The sequence below is a fragment of the Bos indicus genome, chromosome 3 (genome assembly GCF_029378745.1).
Source record: "Bos indicus isolate NIAB-ARS_2022 breed Sahiwal x Tharparkar chromosome 3, NIAB-ARS_B.indTharparkar_mat_pri_1.0, whole genome shotgun sequence".
In the NCBI taxonomy this organism is placed as follows: Eukaryota; Metazoa; Chordata; class Mammalia; order Artiodactyla; family Bovidae; genus Bos; species Bos indicus.
In genome coordinates this window covers 87,785,792-87,813,540 of record NC_091762.1, presented here as the reverse complement: position 1 = coordinate 87,813,540, position 27,749 = coordinate 87,785,792, and the positions used below count along the sequence as shown (strand labels likewise).

General features: G+C 38.1%; 1 protein-coding gene across 4 annotated transcripts in view; it reads right to left on the bottom strand.

The window, feature by feature from the left end:
• The window catches only part of OMA1 (OMA1 zinc metallopeptidase), a 94,505-nt gene that overhangs the window by 25,724 nt on the left and 41,032 nt on the right, over window positions 1–27,749 (bottom strand). For 3 of the 4 annotated variants that reach the window (XM_019957376.2, XM_070786457.1, XM_019957377.2), the window contains exons 8-9: window positions 24,383–24,532; window positions 3,546–4,393 (exon numbers count right to left, since the gene is read on the bottom strand). In XM_019957376.2, coding sequence (XP_019812935.1) covers window positions 4,187–4,393; window positions 24,383–24,532 — 357 coding nt within the window. In that variant the 3' untranslated portion in view covers window positions 3,546–4,186. Of the gene's footprint in view, window positions 1–3,545; window positions 4,394–24,382; window positions 24,533–27,749 lie in introns of those variants that run through there. The other variant, XM_070786458.1, reaches the window with a different exon arrangement.

The window sequence follows — 27,749 nt, the reverse complement described above, 5'->3', positions numbered from 1 at the left end:
CTCTCACCACTACTATTCAACATAGTTTTGGAAGTTTTGGCCGCAGCAATCAGAGCAAAAAGAAATAAAAGGAATCCAGATGGGAAAAGAAGAAGTAAAACTCTCACTGTTTGCAGATGACATGATCCTCTACATAGAAAACCCTAAAGACTCCACCAGAAAATTACCAGAGCTAATCAACGAATATAGTAAAGTTGCAGGATATAAAACCAACACACAGAAATTCCTTGCATTCCTATACACTAACAATGAGAAAACAGAAAGAGAAATTAAGGAAACAATTCCATTCACCATTTAAATGAAAAGAATAAAATACTTAGGAATATATCTACCTAAAGAAACAAAAGACCTATATACAGAAAACTATAAAACACTGGTGAAAGAAATCAAATAGGACACTAATAGATGGAGAAATATACCATGTTCATGCATTGGAAGAATCAATATAGTGAAAATGAGTATAGTACCCAAAGCAATCTATAGATTCAATGCAATCCCTATCAAGCTACCAATGGTATTTTTCACAGAACTAGAACAAATAATTTCACAATTTGTATGGAAATACAAAAAACCTCGAAGAGCCAAAGCAATCTTGAGAAAGAAGAATGGAACTGGAGGAATCAACCTGCCTGACTTCAGGCTATACTACAAAGCTACACTCATCAAGACAGTATGGAACTGGCACAAAGACAGAAATATAGAACAATGGAAGAAAATAAAAAGCCCAGAGATAAATCCACACACCTATGGACACCTTATCTTTGACAAAGGAGGCAAGAATATACAATGGAGAAAAGACAATCTCTTTAACAAGAGGTGCTGGGAAAACTGGTCAACCACTTGTAAAAGAATGAAACTAGAACACTTACTAACACCATACACAAAAATAAACTCAAATGGATTAAAGATCTAAATGTACAATCAGAAACTATAAAACTCCTAGAGGAAAATATAGGCAAAACACTCCCTGACATAAATCACAGTAGAATCCTCTATGACCCACCTCCCAGTTCAGTTCAGTTCAGTTGCTCAGTCGTGTCCGACTCTTTGCGACCCCATGAATCAGCATGCCAGGCCTCCCTGTCCATCACCAACTCCCGGAGTTCACTCAGACTCATGTCCATCGAGTCAGTGATGCCATCCAGCCATCTCATCCTCTGTCGTACCCTTCTCTTGCCCCCAATCCCTCCCAGCATCAGAGTCTTTTCCAATGAGTCAACTCTTCACATGAGGTGGCCAAAGTACTGGAGTTTCAGCTTTAGCATCATTCCTTCCAAAGAAATCCCAGGGCTGATCTCCTTCAGAATGGACTGGTTGGATCTCCTTGCAATCCAAGGGACTCTCAAGAGTCTTCTCCAACACCACAGTTCAAAAGTAATGTTAATAAAAACAAAAATAAACAAATGGGACCTAATTAAACTCAAAAGCTTTTGCACAACGAAGGAAACTATAAGCAAAGTGAAAGACAGTCTTCAGAATGGGAGAAAATAATAGCAAACGAAGCAACTGACAAAGAATTAATCTCAAAAATATACAAGCAACTCCCACAGCTCAATTCCAGAAAAATAAATGACCCAGTCAAAAAATGGGCCAAAGAACTAAACAGACATTTCTCCAAAGAAGACATACAGATGGTTAACAAACACATGAAAAGATGCTCAACGTCACTCATTATCAGAGAAATGCAAATCAAAACCACAATGAGGTACCATCTCATGCTGGTCAGAATGGCTGCTATCCAAAAGTCTATAAACAATAAATTCTGGAGATGGAATGGAAAAAAGGGAAATTTGCATCCCACTGTTGGTGGGAATGCAAACTAGTACAGTCACTCTGGAGAACAGTGTGGAGATTTCTTAAAAAACTGGAAATAGAACTGCCATCTGACCCAGCAATCCCATTGCTGGGCATACACACTGAGGAAACCAGAACTGAAAGAGACACGTGTACCCCAATATTCATCACAGCACTGTTTATAATAGCCAGGACATAGAAGCAACCTAGATGTCCATCAGCAGACGAATGGATAAGAAAGCTGTGGTACATATACACAATGGAATATTGCTCAGCCATTAAAAAGAATACATTTGAGTCAGTTCTGGATGAAACTGGAGCCTATGTACAGAGTGAAGTAAGCCAGAAAGAAAAACACCAATACAGTATACTAACAGATATATATGGAATTTAGAAAGATGGTAATGATAACCCTATATGCAAGACAGCAAAAGAGACACAGATGTATAGAACAGTCTTTTGGACTCTGTGGGAGAAGGCGAGGGTGGGATGATTTGAGAGAATAGCACTGAAACACGTATATTATCATATGTGAAATAGATCGCCAGTCCAGGTTTGATGCATGAGACAGGGTGCTCAGGGCTGGTGCACTGGGATGACCCAGAGGGATGGGATGGGGAAGGAGGTGGGAGGGGGGTTCAGGATGGGGAACACATGTACATCCATGGCTGATTCATGTTAATGTATGGCAAAACCACTGCAATATTGTAAAGTAATTAGCCTCCAATTAAAATAAATAAAAAATAAATAAAACGTAATTTTGTTATAGAATTAAAAAAAAAAAAAAGGAGTTAGGCATGATTAAAAGTGAAGTTCTTGATTTATCAAGAAGTAAAATGTAGCAGTGATCTTCAACCAGAAAGTAAATTATTTATCACTAGATAGCACCGTACTGGATAATTTTAAAAAAATTTTTAGCTCAAGGTTCAATTTACTTATCAAATTAAAAGAATTCTTTCTTTCAACAGAAGAAGGTAAGATTACATTACTATTTTAAGTTATCTCATGGCTTTGAAAATAAAAGATATGGTTTAATGGAAAACAAAACAATGACATAATCAAGTTAAACTATTTTTAAACTATTCTGATATCTTAAATAACTCTTCTGATATTTTCTAAGCAGAAATAATGATGAATGTCTCTTGTTTACAATACAACAAACAAGTATAGGAACAGAACATGTGCAGATTTGTACTGTAGCAATTTGACCTAGGTGGAACTACATGTCCCAGAATCCCTGGTCACAAATGGCTCCAGGCAGATTTGGCCAAAAGAGGAATTCACTTCAGATGCCAGAGGAGGAACTGAAGCAGCCATAGGATTTCTCTTCTTGGTTAGATGTGGTCACAGATACTGACACTGCCAGTTCCAGCCCATCCTAACACCCCTCTGGTCCATGTCTAGCTCTTTTTTTCTCAAACACTGAACCAACTGACCAATAAAGAACACAGGTTCACACCAGACAGCTGGCAGATGACACAGAAGTGGCGTTCTAGAAGTATTTAATTATGGACGAATGTTTAGTAAGCTATAATAATGAAGTAAATGAGTTAAGCTCCTCCTCACACAGTAGCCTCAATGTGTTGATAATGTTCTATCAATTTATAGATTTATAGGGTATTTGTATACCCTTTTCCATGTATCAAACATTACATAACATTTTTTTAAAGGGCAATCAGTGATATTAAACATCTGGAGATATTCAAATAAGTTGAGACCACAACGTCTGAACAAAACAGTGAGCTAAGAAATCCATCTCCACCATTTCTTTAATATTTACCAAATTATCATTCAGCAGTATCATTCACTGTGCATGAAAACCCTCCACCTATAGTCAGCTATCTTTAATAGTCAACCAAACTCCTGCATTTGATAGCTAACCACCAAGATGATTTCTTAGTCTGTTTTATTTTCAGAACTGAAAAAGTAGATCTAGTGCTGGAACCAATGACAAGGATACACAACAGGCTCAATATTCTGTGTTAAAAAGAGTTCATCAGTTAAATTATCTTCATACTGGTATCAGCCTGATTCAACTCCCTTAACATCTGAGTTACCACAAGGTAATGAAACAAAACATCAAAGAAAATAAGAAATATAACTGCTAGTTCACTTTTGTGGATTAAAAAAAAATCAAGATTCAAAAAAAAGTGTAATACAAATTTATTCTGTGGCATTTTCCTCATTAAAGATATTTTTAAATTGATTAAATATATCAACATTTCATGAAAAATAAATACCTAGTATAAGAATTTAGATAACACCTGTAATATACATGATTTGACCCTGAGTATCCATTTTTTTCCTTTCAAACATCATTTTTTAAAAAATAACATGAAAATGATAAGGACTGCTGCATTCTTCATGTATCCTGTGTCTCATAAATTTTAATTCAGCTGCCAGTTCTTTTGTCCACTATGCATGTTAATGGTATTTGCTTCTGGTTTTGGATGGGAAGAGCATCCATTTTCTGTTTAACAGTGATATTTAGGTCTTCTTTCTCTGCTTCAAGAAAATTCTTCATGCTGAGTTTGAATAGTAATCGAGGGTCTGGTCCAGAAAGTGGTGGGCAATTACAGGTCTCTCTAATTTTGAGAGCCTATAAAGAAAGAATACAATACAAAATATATACACACATATAAATTAATTAAAACAATGAAAAATAAGAATACATTCTATATTTCTGCAATAAAGGGATCTTAAATACAATATGTAAAAGAGAACATATGTAAATTCATAGTAAATAGTCGTATTTACATGATTTATCCATACAATAAGGTATTTGCAAAAAACAACTGTATCTGCAATGACTGCCCACTGTTCTACTGGGGATAAACAAGGCTTCTTAAAGGTATCTCTACGACTTGTCAAACTCGAGCCAATCCTGAGAATAATATTCCAATCAAAAAGATCTGAAGACTCAGATTTTTTTTTCGAGAGAAAAAAAAAAAGATGTGAACACACTGAAAGAAGATATACATAAGTGGGACAGTCTGGGGTGGAAATGATGCTAATAACCTAGACAAGTAAGCAAATCAAAATCATGACACCTTTTAACTCCAGGGAAAATAAGAATGCTGCAGGAAAAAGAAAAGTAAGCACAGTATACAAACGGCTCAGCTGTGATTAGTGTTTACAGTGTTTAAAAAATCGATCTTTATCTAACCAAAAGGGGGAAAGCTATATTCATGCCTGTGTATGCACAGGATGTGACAGTGTGCCGGGAGCCAGCACGGGAGTTCCCACCCATGACAAGGTCATGCAGGAGCGCCCTGATGGGCAAGGCGAGTCAGGGCTCAAGAGCGCCCCCACCTGGACCAGCCTGAGCATCTACCCCAAAACCAAAATCTGTCTGTTTCACTATTTCACGACTTTCACCAACTCTTCTGACGTTAACGGGGGGCTATCCCTGACCACCTTTCTCTGTAAGAAAATCAACTTAAAACTCTAGTTAATAAGTCTCCTGGGCATAATAGGACTATTTCAATTCAAACCCCTCTGATGACTTTCTAGATTGCCTGACAGGTTTGTTTGGACTCCTGCAGCTACGCATGTGATTGTTCACAGCCTCCCAATCACAAGAGGCACAGGAAGCTTAAGATATTCTAACAATGCAGAGCTTCTTAGAGAGTTAAAATTGTTAGAATAGAACTAGTACAGGATTTCTTTGTTGAGCTAATGCTTGCTTCCAAGTTTCCATATCCCTTACCTACTGTGTCCCTGGGAGTGTATTGATTAATATAGTTGGTGTATAGAAATGTAAGTAGTAGCTTTAATGTTTGTAACCTTGGACCCTTGAGTTAATTCTTTTCTTGTTATAGCCCACCACACTTTTGCCCTATAGGAATGCAACTTTAATGCTTTCAGAGGGTGGCACCTGACTTTAGAATAATCACTTTTAGAGACAAATAAGTTTTCTGAAGAAAGGGTCATAAAATGTTAACAGGCCTCCTGGCCAGAAGATGATGTAAATCACCTAAAGCTTTTGCACATAAGTTTGCAGAAAGAAAGCCTGGCTTCGATAAGGATCAAGGACTGCTGACCTTGCATGACTCTGCTGCTGAGTCACTTCAGTCATGTCCGACTCTGTGCGACCCCATAGACGGCAGCCCACTAGGCTCCCCCGTCCCTGGGATTCTCCAGGCAAGAACACTGGAGTGGGTTGCCATTTCCTTCTCCAATGCATGAAAGTGAAAAGTGAAAGTGAAGTCGCTCAGTCGTGTCCGACTCTCAGCAACCCCATGGACAGCAGCCTACCAGGCTCCTCCGTCCAGTGGATTTTCCAAGTAAGAGTAGTGGAGTAGGGTGCCATTGCCTTCTCCGTGCATGACTCTACCCCCCCGCCCCACCCCATTATCTTCTATGCACAACTTAAGGTATAAAAGCTACTTTGGAAAATAAAGTTGCGGGCCTTGCTCACTGAAGCTTGGTCTCCCCATGTCGTTCTTTCTCTTTCCTTTTCCTTTTCAGGCTGATCCCCTGAGGCGCAGGGGCCCTCTGCGTTCACTTTCCTGCCTTGGGCTTCTAAGACCCACTAGAGAAGGTGCCTAAGGTGGGGCATCTTCCGCGATTCGAGAGGGCGCCTGCAGCCTACGTGAACAGAGCAAGTCCCGTGCTGGGGCTTTATTGGCTTTCTGCGTAAACCAAGGAGTATCGGCCTCTCTTCTCTCCTCTATTTTCTTAACTGCAGAATTTTTTCCTTATCTCTTTCTCTATTTCTATCCTTTTTGCCAACGCAGTCCTCTCGAGGGAATCCCTGGATCCAACTGGGGTTGGACCCCAGTAATTCTCATCCTCCATGGGGAGAAAAGAAACATATAATACCCAATACTGAAAAGTTAGGAAATAGCCATAAAAGCATGTTACATGGACATGGTAGGAAATACTGAAAGAACCACTTTATAGAGGTGCAGTTACCCTTGAAATTGGAAGCAGGATAGGGAGACTGCTGCTTCACATACTAGCCTCAGAGAACTACGTGCTTCTTTAAAGCGGGTACATGAACGACTTTAAAACATGAAAACCAAAATAGAAATTTTTTAAGAGAAGAAAGTCTTGATTCTTAAGGGATTTTGAAAAAAACATATTTGAGGGAAAAAATTAGTTTTGTCTTTTACCGCTTCTAAATCTTGGATAGTGATGCACATTAAGGGAAGAGAAGCAGGGAAGGGGATGTGAGAATCCCTTAGAGGAAACGGAGTAGCCCCCATAGTCAATGAAAGAGTCTGAAATGCAGTACTTGGGTACAATCTCAAAAATGACAGAATTATCTCTGTTCATTTCCAAGGCAAACCATTCAATATCACAGTAATCCCAGTCTATGCCCCAACCAGTAATGCTGAAGAAGCTGAAGTTGAACGGTTCTGTGAAGACCTAACAGAACTTCTAGAAATAACACTCAAAAAAGATGTCCTTTTCATTAAAGGGGACTGGAATGCAAAAGTAGGAAGTCAAGAAACCTGGAGTAACAGGCAAATTTGGTCTTTGCATACAAAACGAAGCAGGGAAAAGGCTAACAGAGTTTTGCCAAGAGAATGCACTGGTCATAGCAAACACCTTCTTCCAACACTACAAGAGATGACTCTACACATGGATATCACAAGATGGTCAATAATGAAATCAGATTGATTATATTCTTTGTAGCCAAAGATGGAGAAGCTCTATACAGTCAGTAAAAACAAGACTGAGAGTTGCCTGTGCCTCAGAACTCCTTATTGCAAAATTCTGACTTAAACTGAAGAAAGTAGGGAAAACCACTAGACCATTCAGGTATGACCTAAATCAAATCCTTTCTGATTTTACAGTGGAAGTGACAAACAGATTCAATGGATTGTATCTGATAGACAGAGTGCCTGAAAAACTATGGACAGAGGTTCATAACATTGTACAGGAGGCAGTGATCAAGACCATCCCCAAGAAAAAGAAATACAAAAAGGCAAAATGGTTGTCTGAGGAGGCCTTACAAATAGCTGAAAAAAAGAGAGAAGCTAAAGGCAAAGGGCTTCCCTAGTGGGTCAGACGGTAAAGCGTCTGTCTGCAATGCAGGAGACCTGGGTTCGATCCCTGGGTTGGGAAGATCCCCTGGAGAAGGAAATGGCAGCCCACTCCAGTATTCTTGCCTGAAAAATCCCATGGACTGTGGAGCCTGGTAGGTTACCTTCCATGGGGTCACAAAGAGTCAGACACAACTGAGCGACTTCACTTTCACTTTAAAGGCAAAGGAAAAAAGGAAAGATATACCCATTTGAATGCAGAGTTCCAAAGAATAGCAAGGAGAGATAAGAAAGCCTTCCTCAGTGATCAATGCAAAGAAACAGAGGAAAACAATAAAATGAAAAAGACTAGAGATCTCTTCAAGAAAATAAGAGATACCAAGGGAGGAGCCTGGTAAGCTGCAGTCCATGGGGTCGCTAAGAGTCGGACTCGACTGAGCGTCTTCACTTTCATTTTTTCACTTTAAGGCATTGGAGAAGGAAATGGCAACCTACTCCAGTGTTCTTGCCTGGAGAATCCCAGGGGCAGGAGAGCCTGGTGGGCTGATGTCTATGGGGTCACACAGAGTCGGACATGACTGAAGTGACTTAGCAGTAGCAGCAAGGGAACTTTTCATACAAAGATGGGCACAATAAAGGACAGAAATGGTATGGACTTTACAGAAGCAGAAGATATTAACAAGAGATGGCAAGAATACACAGAAGAACTATACCAAAAAGATCTTCATGACCCAGATAACCACAATGGTGTGATCACTCACCTAGAGCCAGACATGATCACTCACCTAGAGCCAGACATCCTGGAATCCGAAGTCAAGTGGGCCTTAGGAAGCATCACTACAAACAAAGCTAGTGGAGGTGATGGAATTCCAATTGAGCTATTTCAAATCCTTAAAGATGATGCTGTGAAAGTGCTGCACTCAATATGCCAGCACATTTGGAAAACTCAGCAGTGGCCACAGGATTGGAAAAGGTCAGTTTTCATTCCAATCCCAAAGAAAGGCAATACCAAAGAATGCTCAAACTACTGCACAATTGCACTCAACTCACATGCTAGTAAAGTAATGCTCAAAATTCTCCAAGCCAGGCTTCAGCAATATGTGAACCGTGAACTTCCTGATGTTCAAGCTGGTTTTAGAAAAGTTAGAGGAACCAGAGATCAAAATGCCGACATCCGCTGGATCATGGAAAAAGCAAGACAGTTCCAGAAAAACATCTATTTCTGCTTTATTGACTATGCCAAAGCCTTTGACTGTGTGGATCACAATAAACTGTGGAAAATTCTGAAAGAGATGGGAATACCAGACCACCTGCCCTGCCTCTTGAGAAATCTGTATGCAGGTCAGGAAGCAACAGTTAGAACTGGACATGGAACAACAGACTGGTTCCAAATAGGAAAAGGAGTACGTCAAGGCTGTATATTGTCACCCTGCTTATTTAACTTATATGCAGAGTACATCATGAGAAGTGCTGGGCTGGAAGAAACACAAGCTGGAATCAAGATTGCTGGGAGAAATATCAATAACCTCAGATATGCAGATGACACCACCCTTATGGCAGAAAGTGAAGAGGAACTCAAAAGCCTCTTGATGAGAGTGAAAAAGTTGGCTTAAAGCTCAATATTCAGAAAATGAAGATCATGGCATCCAGTCTCATCAGTTCATGGGAAATAGATGGGGAAACAGTGGAAACAGTGTCAGACTTTATTTTTCTGGGCTCCAAAATCACTGCAGATGGTGACTGCAGCCATGAAATTCAAAGACGCTTACTCCTTGGAAGGAAAGTTATGACCAACCTAGATAGCATATTCAAAAGCAGAGACATTACTTTGCCAACAAGGGTCCATCTAGTTAAGGCTACGGTTTTTCCTGTGGTCATGTATGGATGTGAGAGTTGGACTGTGAAGAAGGCTGAGAGCCGAAGAATTGATGCTTTTGAACTGTGGTGTTGGAGAAGACTCTTGAGAGTCCCTTGGACTGCAAGGAGATCCAATCAGTCCATTCTGAAGGACATCAGCCCTGGGATTTCTTTGGAAGGAATGATGCTAAAGCTGAAACTCCAGTACTTTGGCCACCTCGTATGAAGAGTTGACTCATTGGAAAAGACTCTGATGCTGGGAGGGATTGGGGGCAAGAGGAGAAGGGGACGACAGAGGATGAGATGGCTGGATGGCATCACTGACTCGATGGACGTGAGTCTCAGTGAACTCCGGGAGTTGGTGATGGACAGGGAGGCCTGGCGTGCTGCGATTCATGGGGTCGCAAAGAGTCGGACACAACTGAGCCACTGAACTGAACTGAAAATCACTGCAGATGATGACGGCAGCCATGAAATTAAAAGATGCTTGCTCCTTGGAAGAAAAGTTATGATCAACCTAGACAGAATATTAAAAAGCAGAGACACTACTTTGCCAACAAATGTCTGTCTAGTGAAATCTCTGATTTTTCCAGTAGTCATGTATGGATGTGAGAGTTGGACTATAAAAAAAAAAGCTGAGTGCCGAAGAATTGATGCTTTTGAACTGTGGTGTTGAAGACTTTTGAGAGTCCTTTGGACTGCAAGGAGATCCAACCAGTCAATCCTAAATAAAATCAGTCCTGAATGTTCATTGGAAGAACTGATGCTGAAGCTGAAACTCCAATACTTTGGTCACCTGATGCAAAGAACTGACTCACTGGAAAAAACTCTGACGCTGGGAAAGGTTGAAGGCAGGAGGAGAAGGGGACGATAGAAGATGAGGACTGGATGGCATCACCTACTCGATGGACATGAGTTTGCGTAAGCTCCGGGAGTTGGTGATGGACAGGGAGGCCTGGCGTGCTGCAGTCCATGGGGTCGCTAAGTGTGGGACATGACTGAGGGACTAAACTGAACATTTCACTAGGTCTCACTGAAAAAATAATGACCTGGAGGGGTGGAGGGAAGACGTAGAGGACAGGACCTGAGGGAAGAAGTAACTCGGGTATCCAGAAGAAGATACTTCCAAAATGCTGCAGTGAGTGCCAGAACCTGAGATGGGAGAGTCATGTTCCAGACAGTGTGGAAGCCAGGACAGCTGCAGCAGAGTGGGTATGTGGCAGGTGCAGATCGTGTGGGATCTCACAGGTCAGGGAAGGGATCTGGGTCTTACTCTGAGTGCGCCTCTTTCTGACATCTGTGGGGTCCATGGCAAGAATGCAAACGGAGGCTCAGACACCATATATTTAAATATCTAAAATGACTACATAAAAAATGTTCTGTTCTACTTTGAGGAACAGACAATCAAAATGACGCTGATGGCCAAACACAAAATTAGCATCCTTGAATTCACTGTAAGGTTGCAGGGAGCCTACCCTGGCTGCTGCCACTGGCCTGCTGTCCACTCCCTTCTCCCACCACAACCGCCCACCTGGCACTAGGAGGGACCTTGTGTGAGCATGTCCAAGGGAAGAGGTCCACATAGGCCCTGGAAACAGGCTCCAAAGGATCTGGGTGGGGAATTCCATTATGCCAAATGATGACAGCATAGGTTCTTAAAAGGGACTATTCCCTTAGGTCTCACAGGAGAGGAGGGCATACAACCAGAGGCAAGTCAGAAAAGGGTCTTTCCAATTGGCTGAGGTCAGGGCAAGAGCTTGGGTCTAGGACTCTGAATGAGGCTGTGAGTTACCAAAATAAAGAGGAAAAAGCACTGAAGTGAAATTCTTTGGTGACAGAGGTCTTGTCTGAATTTTCTTTGTATCTCACAATATGACAGAATGTGATATGTACTCAGTGTTAAGTAAATGTTTGTTAAACTGAACTGAAAAAAGAAAAACAATGTTTCCCAGCTACAGCACTAAAGTAAACAGAAATTCAGACCCTCAGCCAAATGGTGACCTACTGTCCAAACAAGGATACCTCTGAGAGTGAAAGGAAATGCTATTAAAATAAGATTTACACCATGACATCAGGCACAACCTGAGACTGTCCTGGCAAAACTGGGACATGCTACTCTTGCTTTAACTCCTTTATAACCAGGCTGATGTTCTTTCCCAAGTGAGAAGCCATCCTGTCACGGCTGCTACATCACACGCCCAAGGCGTTCCTGGGTGTCCGTAAAGGCCCAAGTGTGGGGTTCAGCAGGTAACGGGGTACAGCTGAGTTTAACAATAAGAGATGTGAAAAAGCAAACAAAGAGAGGAGAATACCATCTCCAATAGTCTTTTATATTCAGTAAAACTCTTCTCTTTCCTTTCGTCAATACTTTTGCCTTCAACAGAAACTTAGAACCCAATACTGAGTAAAGTGCTAGGTACACCCGAATCCGAACAGTCATGATCCCTGCCCTCAAGCAATTCACTTTGCATTTCCCCATTACTGGGCTTGTGAATAGTTTCCATAGTTTTGTTTTATGTGGCTTTCATAAGTTACCCTGCTATGAAAATCTTTGTTTAAAAAAAAAAAAAAAAGATGTTATTTTCTAACCTCCAGTTGGGAAGGAAAATTCCCCAAAATAAAATGATCTGATCAAAAGCATAAGAACAGAGTGTAATTCTTGTGATATAGGACCAGACTGCTTTCACTAGGAAGGGTTTATCACCCTATAATATCATCATCATGCAATCATATCTGACCTAATCCATGTAAGAGTGCATGATTTCTATCAAGATAACCACATAATTTCAAATCTCAGAATTCTTGGAAATCATGCGTTAAATTTTACAGAGAAGAAAATTGAACCCTAGAGAGGTTAAGTGACTGGCAGGAAACAAAACACTGCCTAGTATTTGTTTATTTATTTGTAATTGCCAAAACTTGGAAGCAACCAGGATGTTCTTTGGTAGGTGAACGCATAAATAATCTGTGCTACAAGCAGACAACAGAATATTACTCAGCACTAATAAGAAAAATTTTCAAGCCATAAAAAGCGACGGAGAAACCTTAAATGCGTGTTTTTAAGAGGAAAAAAAAAAGCCAATCTGTAAAGGCTGCATAGTGTGTGATTCCAGTGATATATGTGACATTCAGAAAAAGGCACAACTATCGAGACACTAAAAAGATCCTTGTCTGTTAGGGGGTAGGAGGGAGACAAGGATGAACAGACGAGCCAAGAGTATTTTTAGGGTAATGAAACCTACACTACGTAGTACTATAAGGATAAATACGGCATTATACATTTGTCAGAACACCACCAAATGTACAACTAAGAGTGAACCCCAATGTAAACTGTGGACTTTGGGCTATAATAATGGTGGCAATGTACATTCATCTATAATAACAAATGTAGCACTCTGGTGCAGGGTTTTGATAGAGGGGAAGGATGTGCCCACATGGAAGCAAGAGGTAGATAGGAAATTGTACCTTCCATTTAATTTTGTTATGAACCTAAGATCTGTCTTAAAAACAAAACTATCTTTTTCAAAAGCTGGCATGGAAGTAATCCCAGGTGGCACTACTGGTAAAGAACCCGTTTGCCAATGCAGGAGACATAAGAGACGAGGTTCGATCCCTGGATTGGGAAGATCTCCTGGAGAAGGGCATGGCAACCCACTCCAGTACCCTTGCCTGCAGAAACCCATGGACAGGGGCATATGGCGGGCTACAGTCTACAGGACCTCAAAGAGTCAGGTATGACTAAAGCCACTTAGCACAGCACAGCACATGGAAAAGCAAAAAGGTTTAGAAAAAAGGAATTGGAACCCACTTTTGTTGTTTTTGTTTTTTATACTTCTGCATTACATGTACTAATGTGGTTTCTTTTTCTCTCTCTTTTTTTTTTTTTGCACATTATGTTTCCTGAGTAATCCTTTACTGAATAAAACGTACTTTGGCAACATCTGAACTACATTTCCTTAACTGCTAGAAAAACTATATATACTTCATAAAGGTTTATATTAGTATTTCTTCACACGTCAACTGTTTTTCTCCTCTACCTATCAAGCAGAATCCTGTTACAGACCATGTATATTTTCATCAAGTCTTCATCTGTTTTGCATAGTAAGATTTTTATCACATATGTTGGTAAAACATTCTTTTTTTCACTTTACTTTCCACATTTATTTCATTATGCTTTGTGGTACCATCTTTTATTTTTTATAAATTCAAATCTATCTTATTAAATATGCCTTCCTCTCTTTTAAAGTAAGCAATGCTTTCCTACTATATAACTAGAATATGCTTTTTCCCTTACTTTGTTTTCTGTATTTAACTCCATGCACTGCACATAATAGTACTTAATAAATGCATGCTGAATTTTAAACAAACATTTATAGAACACAAGCTATGAATAAATCATTATGATAAATGTCATAGGAAAAACATTCTTAAGAGTTTTTACAGCCTAAGAGAAAGCAGGAATGCATTCACATAAGAATATACAGTTTTAAGAATCCCATGGAAGACGTAGCATTAAATATGGGATTAGCCAGCCTAAAGATTCCCACTAGGAGTGAAAGAAACTAACATTTACCATTCATTTTCTATGTGTCTTGCACTGTGCCAGGTGTTCTATCTAAATTGGGGTTATGATATGAACTACTTTGAAATCCTGGGCTCAGTGTTAAATACTTATCATTAAAGTATCTTACAGTGGAGGGAGGGAAGGAGAAAGTTTCCCTTTCTTAGGCCAAGAGGGAAGGAGGCATGATCTCCGCACAAATACATAAAACATTCATTAAACATCCAGGAGAGACTGCTATCTCAGTTTCCTTCTCCAGGGGATCTTCCCGACCCAGGGATCAAACCCACATCTCTTTATGTCTCTTGTACTGGCAGGCAGGCTCTTTACTACTAGCCCCACCAGGGCTTCTCCAGTGGCTCAGATGACAAAGAATCCACCTGCAACGCAGGAGACCCAGATTCGATCCCTGGGTTGAGAAGATCCTCTGGAGAAGGGAATGGCTACCCACTGCAGTATTCTTGCCTGGAGAACCCCATGGACAGAGAAGCCTGGTGGGCTAGAGTCCACAGGGTCACAAAGAATTGGACACAACTGAACAACTGAGCACTCACGCAGTAAAGAAGAAAATAAACATTCATTCCCAAGCATTTAGTTTCTAATGTCCATTAAATCTTCTTTTTGTACTATTCAACTCAATTCTCTGTTAATTTCTTTACATGATCTTTGGTTTTCTAAGAAGAGCAGAGTGCAAGCTATAATCACAATCCTATATATTGCTAAATAGCAAGCTAAACTATATATTTTATCTAATTCTCAAGCATCAGTGGATTTGGAAAGTTCACCACTGCTACTGAGTACTTCACTGACACTTCGTTGTATGTGTTTCATTTATTAAGGGATCTTTCATCATAAAAGGGGTTTCCCAGGTAGTGCAGTGGTAGAGAAGCTGTCTGTCAATGCAGAACACGCGGATTTGATCCCTGGGTCAGGAAGATCCCATGGAGTAGGAAATGGCAACCCACTCCAGTATTCTTGTCTGGAAAATTCCATGGACAGAGGAGCCTGGTAGGCTACAGTCTATGAAGTCAAAAAGAGTCAGACAAGACTGAGTGACTGAGCACACACCATCTTAAAAGCAATGAAAGTTGGTTTGGTTAGATACCATAGCAAAATGTATTCGTTCCATTGGTTTTTGGTTGGTTGGTTTTGTTCCATTCCCCTTTAAACTCTTACACTTCTCCAAAGTCTGAAAAGTAAGATCCAAAGTTTCTTTAAGTGTTTTTAAAATTTCTCTTTATACCACGGCATCTCGTAAAAGCCTATCTTTGCAATGAAGGGCAAACATTTGATAAATGTATGTATCTAGGTATGTTCATGTCAGGTTTCTCTTGCATGATGCTCTGGGATTCTTCTAAAAACTTTTCCTGAGAAATGTTATCTAAATTAAAAATGTGACATAGAAACTAGTCAAAGAAATGTCTTCTGTCTTGTCAAAAGACCAAACAAATGACCCTTATCACTGTTACATGCAGCTTGGATTTCCTTGTGTCTTCAATATGCTTCCATTTTCTTAAACACCTTTTTTAGCTTCAGATGTTTTAATTTGGTTGTGCTATGTATGTTGCCCTATCTCTGAGCATCAGTAAGTCTTTGCTCTGGAGCATCAATTCTGTTCTTTCCAATAGCTACTCTGCAGTATTCACAAGTGAAGTAACTTTTTGAAGTGGGTGTGTCTTACATTTGTAAAGTCATTCTTCTTCTTCCTGTCACTTTCAATGTAGCTGAATCAGCCTTATCATGCAGCTTTACATGGTGCTGCCTCTGCATGTGCAACTAATTTGGGCAACTAAACTAAGTTGTGTCCAACTCTTTTGTGACCCCATGGACTGTAGCACTCCAGGCTCCTCTGCCCCTGGGATTTCCCAGGCAAGAACACTGGAGTGGGTTGCCATTTCCTCCTCTAGGGGATGTTCCTGCTCCAGGGATCAAACCCAAGTCTCCTGCATTGGCAGGCAGATTATTTACCACTTGAGCCACCAGGAAAGCATCTCTGATGAAGCAAATTTTTTAAATTAGCTTGAGATTTGCCTTTTTTTTTTTTAGTTTTTCTATTATTTAAAGCTTATCTTATTCGAGGAAAATGGGCATTTGGGGGGCTTTGGTTTTTGTCGTTAATGCTAGATTTAGTTGAGATGAAGATCTTTGTGGTATTATTATTTGAGGACTCTCAGACACTACCTATTTATTAAATATCAATACAATTATCTGTGACCAACTTTCCTTTCAACTCTTATGCACTAATCATCATTGTGATTTAAAAAAAAAAAAAAAAACCTCACTTACCTACGTCTTAAATCTACTCTTAAATAGGAGAAAAATGTGCCTGCAACATCTTTTGTTCCATTAGAGCTGACTTGGCTGGTCGGAGTTCCTTCTTCACTGTTCTACTTAGGTAGATTCCTCCTAAAGACACACGGGGCTTATCTGCTGGCTTAGACAGTAAAGAATCTGCCTGCAATGCAGGAGACCTGGGTTCAATCCCTAAATTGGGCATATGCCCTGGAGAAGGAAATGGCTACCCACTCTTGTACTGTTGCCTGGAGAATTCCATGGACAGAGGAGCCTGGCGGGCTACAGTCCATAAAGTCACAAAGAGTCGAACACGACTGAAGCGACTAACACTTTCACTTTCTGAAGACACAATCAGCTTAGCCTTTTAAGAGAGAGGAGGATATTTCTTCAATTAAAGACACTTCTCAGGTTGCTGAAGAACTGGATCTTTGGCAGAGTGCCGTCTCACCACCTCACAATCACTTGCTGGCTATGAGGGGGAAAACCACATCCCCAAAGGAGGGGTTACGGTATCACCCTCCAAACCCTCTGATCAAATGTGACATCACTGAACATGGAGCAGCCAGATTAAGAGACTCCTGATGTGAAGCCATATGAAGCTTAACTGCACCACCTATAAAATATTCTTGCCAAAAGTTAACTTCCACTTATAGGCATACAGAGAAAGAGGCTGGTCAAGGCCACAAAGAAGTAATCAGATAAATCCAGAATGTGGGTCTAGATTTATTCAACACATCAATAACATGTTTAAAAACAAACAAAGGGCAGGGAGACTGTTCTAAAATCACAGACTTAAGGGACAAAGCAGGGAAATGCTATATGGATTTGTTGGATTTGAATAAACTAATTATAGAACTATATTTTGGGATGATATTTGAGTATACAAAGGATATTTAACTTTATTAAGGGGAAATTACTTAGTTTTCTTAGCTATGATGGTGGTATGATTACAGAAGAAAACAGTACTAGTTTCTAAAATGAATATGGAAGTATTAGGAGGGAAAGCCCTCATGTATAAGTTTTGCATTAAAATACTTCAGGGGAAAGAAATAAGAGAAGGGGCAAATGAAGCAAATGTATAAAAAACTTACTACTACTGAATGTGACTGAAAATGGGGGTTCATTAAATTATTCAAATTATTCTCTATCTTTATATATGTTTTAACATTTTTACCATCAAAAATAAAACTAAAAATCTTTTCTTAAAAAAAAAAACAACCTTACTTTTCCTTTGTCATTTTTACACTTCTATAACTTCAACCTTGATTTTACATCAATATCTTTTAATTCTAAATGGCTCATGAGAGGTTTAAATGTTTTTCCTGAAATATGAAAGCAGTCCCTTTACACCCTCTGAATTTCCAACTCTTTACCTTAATTTCTGAAGGTAAGCATATACTTTTCAAAAGATCTAAAATTTTAGTTTCAATAACCTCAGTGCAAAAACTCACTAGAAATAAACTTAAGAGAAAATAATAAGAATAGTAGGTTACCACTTCAAGGAATAGGAAATACACCAGAAAACACAATACAATGTGTGGCTACTTAAAAACAACCAAAAAACTTGTTTTTATTAGTCTGACAGGATGATCTGATCTGGTGTCTACTTGAAAGGTTAACAGGAGACAATAGGAAACAAAGAGAAAAGCTGTGAAAGACTCTGAAACGGGCAGTAAACAGTCATTCGGTGCCCTGTCAAGTGCATCCTTGGGTATTATCTCTGTCTTTCACAGCCTTAGAGCTACTTTACCACACTGTAAGTTGTAGAAAACTTACAACACTGTAAATGACACTTGGCCACAGAAAAGGAAATGAATGATATCTGGTACTACATATCAAGTAAAACAGCAATTACATATGCATAAAAAATAAACTAAGTTCAAAAGAGAAAAAGGAAAAAGAACAGAAAAAAAATTAATGCCAAAGAAGCCTCATGGTTAGGCTAAAAGCCTCCTTTGAAAACAGAAACCAAGACATTTCAAGGGGAAAAAAAAAATCACCTCCATTTTTTAAACATGTTTTTCTAAAGATATCATTACTTTTCTCCCCTTTCCTCCTAAAAGCAATTTTTTTCTAATAGCCCATTCATTTCAGCCTCAAGTAGATACACATCAAATGCACCATAATATTTTTTTAAGGTTTTAAGACAATGGTACTGTCAGGCTTACTGGTTTTATATGATTCAGAGGCCAATTCAATTACAGTAGCTGCTATGATATTTGCCTTTTCCTCAACACTCTTCATGTCAGACAAAATGAAATTCTGTGAGGTGAACAGTGTGTTTGTGTACATTGGCCAACAACGACATTTCACTTCAATGTTAAACACTCTCATATTTTCTCCTTATGCGATGTATAATATTAATGATTTATGCATTTACTTTGTCCAATTATAAATATGTAAGAATGATTTACACGTGAGTTAAAACCCCCAGCTTCCTGAAAGTTTAAAGAATCTGAAGTAAAATGAGATTAAAATGAATGCATTTATGGTCTGCCACTGAGTGATTCTTGTACCTAAAAATTAAATGTAGTAAATTTGAAACTCAAGATTTAAAAAACAGTTTACAAATAAAGCTGACATTGAAAGTTCTAAGAGTATTAAAAAATAAATCCTATTCAAAATTATGATTATAATAACATAACCCCAGACAAACAGTAATTCCAAATTAAATGCCTTCCCTTTTTACTCTATTATTCTCTATCCCCTTCCCCATGCCAAGGAAAGGATGACAGAGTTGGTAAGAGAAGAAATATAAAAAATTTAGTATCAATGTTTTCAGTTGTAAAATAAATCCGCCAAGTAAATTTCAACCCCAGGTTATTATACAATTTTTCTTATTAACATCTATTCATATAGTATAATGATACTTACAGAAAAAATTAAATAAGGTTATCTCTTTCAAGGATTATGTATGGTATATATAAATTTAAAATTTGAATATAATTTTAAAATTGTCATACTATTAAACATCAACAGGTTGATATAACATCTGTTCTTCAATTTTTCACCCAAGTTGTTATGGTAACGGAATATGTGGGATATGTGTTTCCTAAATTTAACTGATTATTTCAAGTAAATAAAATTATAACATACCGTATCATTAACTACAAATAATATCATTACTATAACTCTTTATTTATCCTTTTTAAATACTAGTGGATCACAGGACTATATTTAACTAGGCATTTACACATGCATTATCTCAGAATTCACATTTTTTTAAAAAGCAAGGATATTTTTTTCCAATTTGGAGGCTTGATTTAGAAACAAAACAAAAAAAGGAATTGGCTTATTTTCTGAACAATATACTAAACTAAAACACTCCAAAATTACATGATTATACTGTTTTGTAGGAGCTGTAGATTACACTCTTTTCAAATACAACACAGATCCTGTTATTCCTCTAGTCCTCAGCTCAAAACACTCCACTGAGGCTCTCTTCAGTCATGTCCGACTCTGTGTGACCCTATGGACTGTAGCCCACCAGGCTCCTCAGTCCATGGAATTCTCCAGGCAAGAATACTGGAGTGTGTTGCCATGCTCTCCTCCAGGAAATCTTTCTGACCCAGGGGTGAAACCTGAGTCCTCTACAACTCCTGCACTGCAGGCAGATTCTGTATCACTGAGCCACCAAGGAAGCCCCCACTGCTGCTCCATCTCTGAGTAAAACCTAGGCCCCCCCCTCTTTTTTTTGGTGGGCCTATAAAACCTGCTCCCTCCACCTTCCCTTGTTTAACCCCAAGCAGTTACATTGGTTTCTTTGCTGGTCCTCAAATATAGCTGGCTCACTCCTGCTCAAGGACTTGTACTTACTATTCCCTCTGCCTGGACAGCTCCTCCTCCCAGGAAGCTACATGGCTCACTCTTTCCCTTATTTCAAGTCTTCCTTCAAATACCTTCTTCCCAGTAAAACCTTCTCTGACCCAATCCCATTTCAAACAGCTATTCCAGCAACCATGACTACCTCTGCTCACACATTACCTATCTGCTATGGAATGAACTGTGTCATCTGGGAATGTGTATGCTGAAGCTCTAATTCCCATTGTGACAGTATTTAGAGATGGGGCCTCTGGGAGGTAATGTTTAGATGAGGTCATGAGGGTATGACCCTTGTGACGGAACAGTGCCTCCTAAGAAGAGGAAGAGACACAAAAGCAATCACTCTTTCTATACCACGCGGGACACAGCGAGAAGACAGCTACATACAAGACACGAAGAGAGACCTCACCAGAAACTGAACCGGCCAGAACCTTACTATTGAACTTCCAGCCCTCAGAATTGAGAAAAGTGTATTTCTGCTGCTTAAGGCAGAACCCTGATCTTGTACTTTTAGCCTTCAAATCTGTGAATAAATTAATTTCTGTTGCTTAAGCTACCAAGTCTATGGATTTTGTTATGGCAGCCCAAGATAATACACAATTCCTCCTTCTTTATTTTCCTCCCTTACATTTATTACTAACATGCAATATACTGGTGATTTATTCTGTATATTACTAATTTATTCTATTCACTGTCTCTCACCCTTTACTGCCAAATAAACTTCCTGAGGGCAGGGGGTTTTGTCTATTTTGGTCACAACACCTACAATACCTATAATCTAGCACGTAAGAGGTAATCAATAAATATTTGTTGAAAAATGCTCAAATATAGATTTAAAACATCATAAACATTAATATGCTATGGTAAGACAATATACTTCTGTAATGATCTACAGGAAAACAATAAAAAAGAAAAATATACAATCTTCAAAAACTTAAATTTTAAAACATCAAAGTTACCAAGATTTGTATTCTCAGAGGACCAAAGAACCTCATTTTCCTGACTTTCTTGGTCTTTTCCTACGAACCTAATCTACTACAGGCTCTTCCTCCTACCAATTAAGCATGGACTCTACCTAACACAGCTAAGTGTCCAAGAGCACGTCCTGTGCTTACCTCCTAAGTGAACTCACTCACTCTCACCACTTCAACTACCAGCATTTCCTGGTGATTCTGAAATCCTCATCTCTGACCGAGACACCTCTGCACACTGGTGCCCAACCACCCTTTAGATGTACATCACTGTCTGAAATGGCAGAGGACAGGAGCTTTAGGTGCAACCCAACACTGTCCTCACTTTAGTAGGAAAGAAACCTTAAAGAAAATCTAACCCAAAAAAGATAGTCTCTAAGACGACACAGACTCACATAATTCCAGATACTGCCTGAGGAATCGTTTTCTTTCATTACAGAAATTAGACCTATGATAGTAGGGAATTCCGATCTCTGAATTATGACTATGTATTCTAATTAACAATATACTCTTCTACTATCAGTTTCACTTCAATCACTGAATTACTCCCAATATTGTAGTAGAGTTTTATTACCTTCAAATTGAATTTAATCACTTGGGGGGAAAAATACAAGAAATTGTATGAGGTTTTCAAATTAAGCTTCCGAACTAGAATAGTTTATTTTTAGAAGAAAAATATCTCTTAATTTTTTCTTCGTCACTGGCTTCCAAATAACATATCTGTTTCTCCAACCATTTTTTTTTTTCATACTCACTACTCAATTTATTATTATTTTAAAGACTTCTCTAAAGAACATTTACTACTTCTTTAAAGATCATTAGTTATCTGATGATGAAACAAAAACCCAGAATTTAGGACAGGCTTCAGATAAAAGTTAGGTAGAACTCATTATCCAGTTTAAGCAAACCATGTATTTTTAGAATTTCATTAAGCAAAAAGCAAAGGAAATTCTAAGAGAAAACCATATGGTTATTATGGATTTAGAGATAGGTTAAGCCATTCCCAGGGTAGTATGAGGTTCCTGGGTCTGGGGTGCCACTAAGAAGACTCTCAGAGTCAGCGCTCTTCAATACAAATCAGCTACTTATGAAACTGACTGTCCCAGTCCCATGTTGTCTCTCAAGGGGAATAACTACTACACGTTATATCAAGTAAATTTCACTGCTCTTTCTTTCTCACGTATTTTTCCTTAAAGTTAAGAGTATAAATGAAATGTATTTAGGATAGGTCTCAATAACCTATGTCTGGCTGACCCGGTGCTCACAAAAGGCATAAAGTAAGCTCAAAAAATCAACAAATCCAGTCATCATTCTTTTCAAAATACATCCAAAATCTGACCATTTCTCTCCCGCTCTTCTGCCTCCATCATCTCTAACCAGGATTACTGCAAGAGCCTCTTAAATAGGCTTCCTGATTCCACCCTTGCTCCCCTATAGTCCACAAAAGAGACCCGGTGATCACTATAAAACACTTGAGCCAGATCAAGCCTCCTCTGCTCAAAGCCCTCGCTTAGCTTCCCATATCACTTGAAATAAGAATCAAGACCTTACAGTGGTTTAGAAGACGCCTCACACCTCAACCATTCTCCCCTCCCTTACTCCATTCAGCCCCAGTGTCTTGCTATTCCTTGAATATACCAAGCAAGCACAGTCTCACTTCCGGTCCTGGGCATCAGCTGCTTCCTCAGCCTAGAAGACTCTTCCTCCAGATATCCACAGGACTTGCTCCCCTGCTTCTTTCCAAATTCTGTGTATTAAGGTCTTCCTTGACAAATGAACACTGACTAGTATACCTTCTGTTGCCCAGGCCTCTCTCCCACCTTTCATCCGCTTTGTTTTTCTGCAACGTGCTTATAACTGCTTGACATACTATATGTATGTTTGTTGGCTTGTTTATTATTTGCATTCCTTAACTAGAATGTTAGCTCTAAGAAAATAAGAGGCTGCTTTGTTCCTTGCTCACTCCCCGGCACAATACAACACAGAACAGTACATTAGCAATGAATATTAATAAATGTTGATCATATGAATAAATGAATGAATCTTGTGGTAGTTTCTTACCACAAATAAGAGGCTTACCCCCAAAATACGGTTATTATTATTACACCAAGTAATAAGGTTATTCTTCCTTCACAATGTATACCATTGTATTCTACTTTTCTTATGATAAATAATATTCCTTATTATATTAAGAATCATTTTTTACTTATTTTAGCATCTTAAAATATCAAGACTATGTATTATTTCTTTTGCATCTTTCTTATAGCAGGTACTCAATGTTTGTTCTTCTGAATTTGAAGTCATATTTAAAGAGACGTTTATAATATATCTGTATCTGTTGTGTTATCCCTTTAGCAATTAGCCCAAGACTAATTCTTAAATTGGTAACGAATATTCTGCTTTTAAGCACATGAGGCAGAAGAGAGGATGCAGGCTGCCTTAGAGACGACTGACATTCATTTTGTACCTATGTGGAAAGCACTTCTGAATATGTTAAATCAAAAGAGTTTTAGAAGAGAGTGAATACTACTTGGGAGAAAGCTGTTTCAGCTTGATCCATTAATGAATTCTACAAAGGAAAAAAAAAAAGAGCACACAGCACACACTTTATTCTATCTTTTAAGAGAACTAACCAGAAAGCAAACTAATCTGAAGGTTTTTTTTTTTTCCTAAAAAACAAAACAAAACAAATTCCAGCATCACTACTGGAATTAATACTCAACCCAAAATTTCACATAATTCATTAACTGGTATTTTTAATGATAAGCTGAAATCACTAAGATTATGATCAGTATGATGAAAAACATACCTTGACTTTTAGACTTTCACAGAATCAGTTAAAACTAAAAAGTATGATACTAAAAGTGCTAAACCTTGACTATCATGAAAAGTCAACTATACATACCAATTTATTCACCAGGACTTGTGGACTAGCAGGATTTTTTACTTTTCAGTGAAATCCTTTGAAAACTAATGGTAATAAAAATGGTTGACAGGCTAGTGCTCTTTTTCTAGGCACAGGAAGTAACAGTATTAAAAATAAATGATACCATAACAATAAAGTCTTGCCTTATGCAGTGTTAGCTCACCTGAGGTATGAGCCTATCCAAGTGCTCAGCTCGATTGCCATGAGAAGGGTGTGTAGACAACCATTCTGGCAACTTGGGATGACCATGGAGGCTTTCTGCAAATTCCATCTGCTGCCAAAACACTGAACTGGCTCTGACGTCCACACAGGCCTAAAACCAAAATTAATAAAAGCACAACGTAAGCTTAGTAATGAGGACATTATTTTTAAATTACCTTTATGTCATTACATTTCTTAAAAATATTTACCATTATCATTTTAATAAAAGTAAAACGCGCTCATTGCTTAAAAAAAAAACAACAACAACTCTCAATAATATGGTAAAGCATCCTCCTCCCTCTCCCTCCCACTAGACAACGTCACAATAATCCCACTCCCAAGAAGTGTGATGGATATTAAGAATGTATATTGAGGGCAAAAATCTTCCATACAAATTAAAATTTTTTAGGTTTTCATAAAAAGATTTTAAAATCTAATCTGTTAACAAACTATAATAAAGAAAGTTTACTCTTCATCTATACTACCAGAATAATTAGAAGACCTCAAATAAAGACAGTTACACTTTTATGTGAAATTCCAATTTTATTTGCATTATATCTTACTACAAAAATGGTTCTGCGTTTTAGAATATAAGATTAAAGTGCTGACTCCAGAAAAAATTTAGTGTTTTTATGCTGTTTGATTCCACCCACTATTAGCATTCATTTACATTTAAAATCAGTCATTCCCTCTTGGAAATCTTTTTTAAAGGATATTAAACCTACACTATAGGTTTTATTTGTTGACATTTTTTTGGCCAAAGCTTAACTTCCTCCTTTACAAATTTCTTTTATTGTATTTATTCTTAAGAAGGATTTCACAAGTTTGAAATCAGAGATATTACTCTATGATTTCTTTTTAATACATCTGTTTACATTTACCTCGTCAATTCACTTGAAGTGAACATTTATCAACGTATGAGTAATGTATTTTTTAAATTTATTTACTTTTTAGTTGAAGGATAATTGCTTTACAGAATTTTGTTGTTTTCTGTTAAAGACAGTTATAGTTTTAATGTACACATCAATTTGTCTACTTTTCCTTGAACTTACTGAAGAACATTTGAATTAAGCCATTCAAAATACCTTACAAAAAAATGAATCTTTAAAAAAAAAGATGGGGTATACAGATTTTGTGTATGTGTGTGTACAATTCCATCATATACTCATATATATATACTTATCTATTCATAGATCATTTCTGGAAAGCTATTTAAAAAACATTAATAGTAGCTACCCTAAGAGATAAATGGGGTGTTTGATGGTGGAGGAGGTTATTTCTGAAATGTATTAAAATATATTTATTTTATACTAAAATTTATTTTCTAAATCCTACATAAAGTGATTTAGTAAATATTATTATAAACCTATTCAATTTTTTCACACTTCTTATTTTTCCTATAAAAAGTGGCTGGGAAAAAAGTAGTTATATTCCCAACCAGTTTTACTTTTGATTAAAACAATTTTTTAAATTACACTGTATTGACTAAAATGTGCTATCAAAAGCCTTAATGTGCTATCAGCCTTAAAACAGTGCAACTGTGACAAACAAAAAGACAAATAAAGAATACTGTACGCTAATTTAGACAGTCAACAACTATGCCACATCATTTTTAATAAACACCATTAAAGCCATTTTTAAATACTCAGAAAATGAAAAGAAAAAATGATTTGAAATTCAAGTAAGTTTTATTCAATGTTTAAAGCAACACCATTCTTTTTTTATTGTGGTAAAATACATATAACAAAGTTGACCATCTTAACCACTTTTAACTATACAGCTCAGTGGTACTGAAAACATTCACACTATTGTACAGTCATCTGTACCCATAACTAGACTCATAACTCTTCATCTAGTGAAACTGAAACTCTGTACCTATTAAACAACCCTCCATTCTTCCCTCCCCTCAGCCCCAGGCAACTACTACAACAATTCCTGTCTTTATGACTTTGACTACTCTTAAAATACCTCAAATAAATGGATCACACAGTATTTGTCTTTTTACACCTGGCATTTCACTGGGCATAATGTCCTCAAGATTCATCCATGTTATAGCATACTATAGAATTTTCTGCCTTTTTAAAAAGGCTGGATGACATCTCATTGTATGTATGTACCACATTTTGTTTATCCATTCAACAGTCAGTGGGAACTTGGGTCGCTTCCACATTAGCTATTGTGAAAATATTGCTATGAACATGGGTGTACAAATACCTTTTCAAGACCAAGCTTTCAATCTCCCAGGGAATACACCCATAAGTGGAGTTGCTGGATCATATGGTGATTTTAATTTAAAATTTTTTCAGAAACCAACATTTCATTTCCATGGTGTCTGGACCATTTTACACTTCCATTCAATTTCTTCATATCCTCGCCAGCACCTGTTATTTTATGTTATTTTGATAATAGCTTTGCTAATGAATGGTAAGTAGTATCTCATTGTAGTTTTAACTTGCAGTTCCCTAATTATCAGTGGTGTTGAACATCTTTCCATGTGCTTATTGGCAATTCACATAGTTCTTCTCTGGAGAAATGTCTATTCAAGTCTTTTGCCCATTTTTGAATTAGGTTTTTATTGTTGAATTTTAGAAGTTCTCTATATATTCGGATATTAATCCCTTATCAGATACATGATTTGCAAATATTTCCTGCCATTCTGTGAGTTGTCTCTTTTTACTCTGGAGATAGGGCTTCTCTGGTGGCTCAGGTGGTAAAGAATCTGCTTGAGCCCCAGGTTCAATGCCTAGGTTGGGAAGATCCCCTGAAGAAGGAAATGGCAACCCACTCCAGTATTCTAGCCTGGAAAATCCCACAGACAGAGGGGCCTGGTGGGCTACAGCCCATAGGGTCACAAAGAGTTGGACACAACAGAGCAACTAACACTCTGTGAATGGTGTCTTTTGATGCAATTTTTTTTTTAATTTTCATGAAGTCCAATTTGTCTACTTTTTCTCTTGTCAATTGTGCCTTTGGAGTTACATCTAAGAAATCATTTCCAAAACGAATGCTGTGAAGGGTTTTGCCCTGTGCTCTTTTCCTAAGAGTTTTTGTTTTAGGTCTTACACTTAGGTCCGAGTTAGTTTTTGTATACAGTATTAATAAAGGTCCAGCTCCACTCTTTTGTGGAGAAATCTGTACACAGGTCAAGAAGCAACGTTAGAACTGGACATGGAACAATGGACTGATTTCAAATTTGGAAAGGAATACATCAAAGCTGTATATTGTCACCCTGCTTATTTAACTTATATGTAGAGTACATTATGCTTCATGCTGGATTCGATGAAGCACAAGCTGGAATCACGACTGCAGGGAGAAATACCAATTACCTC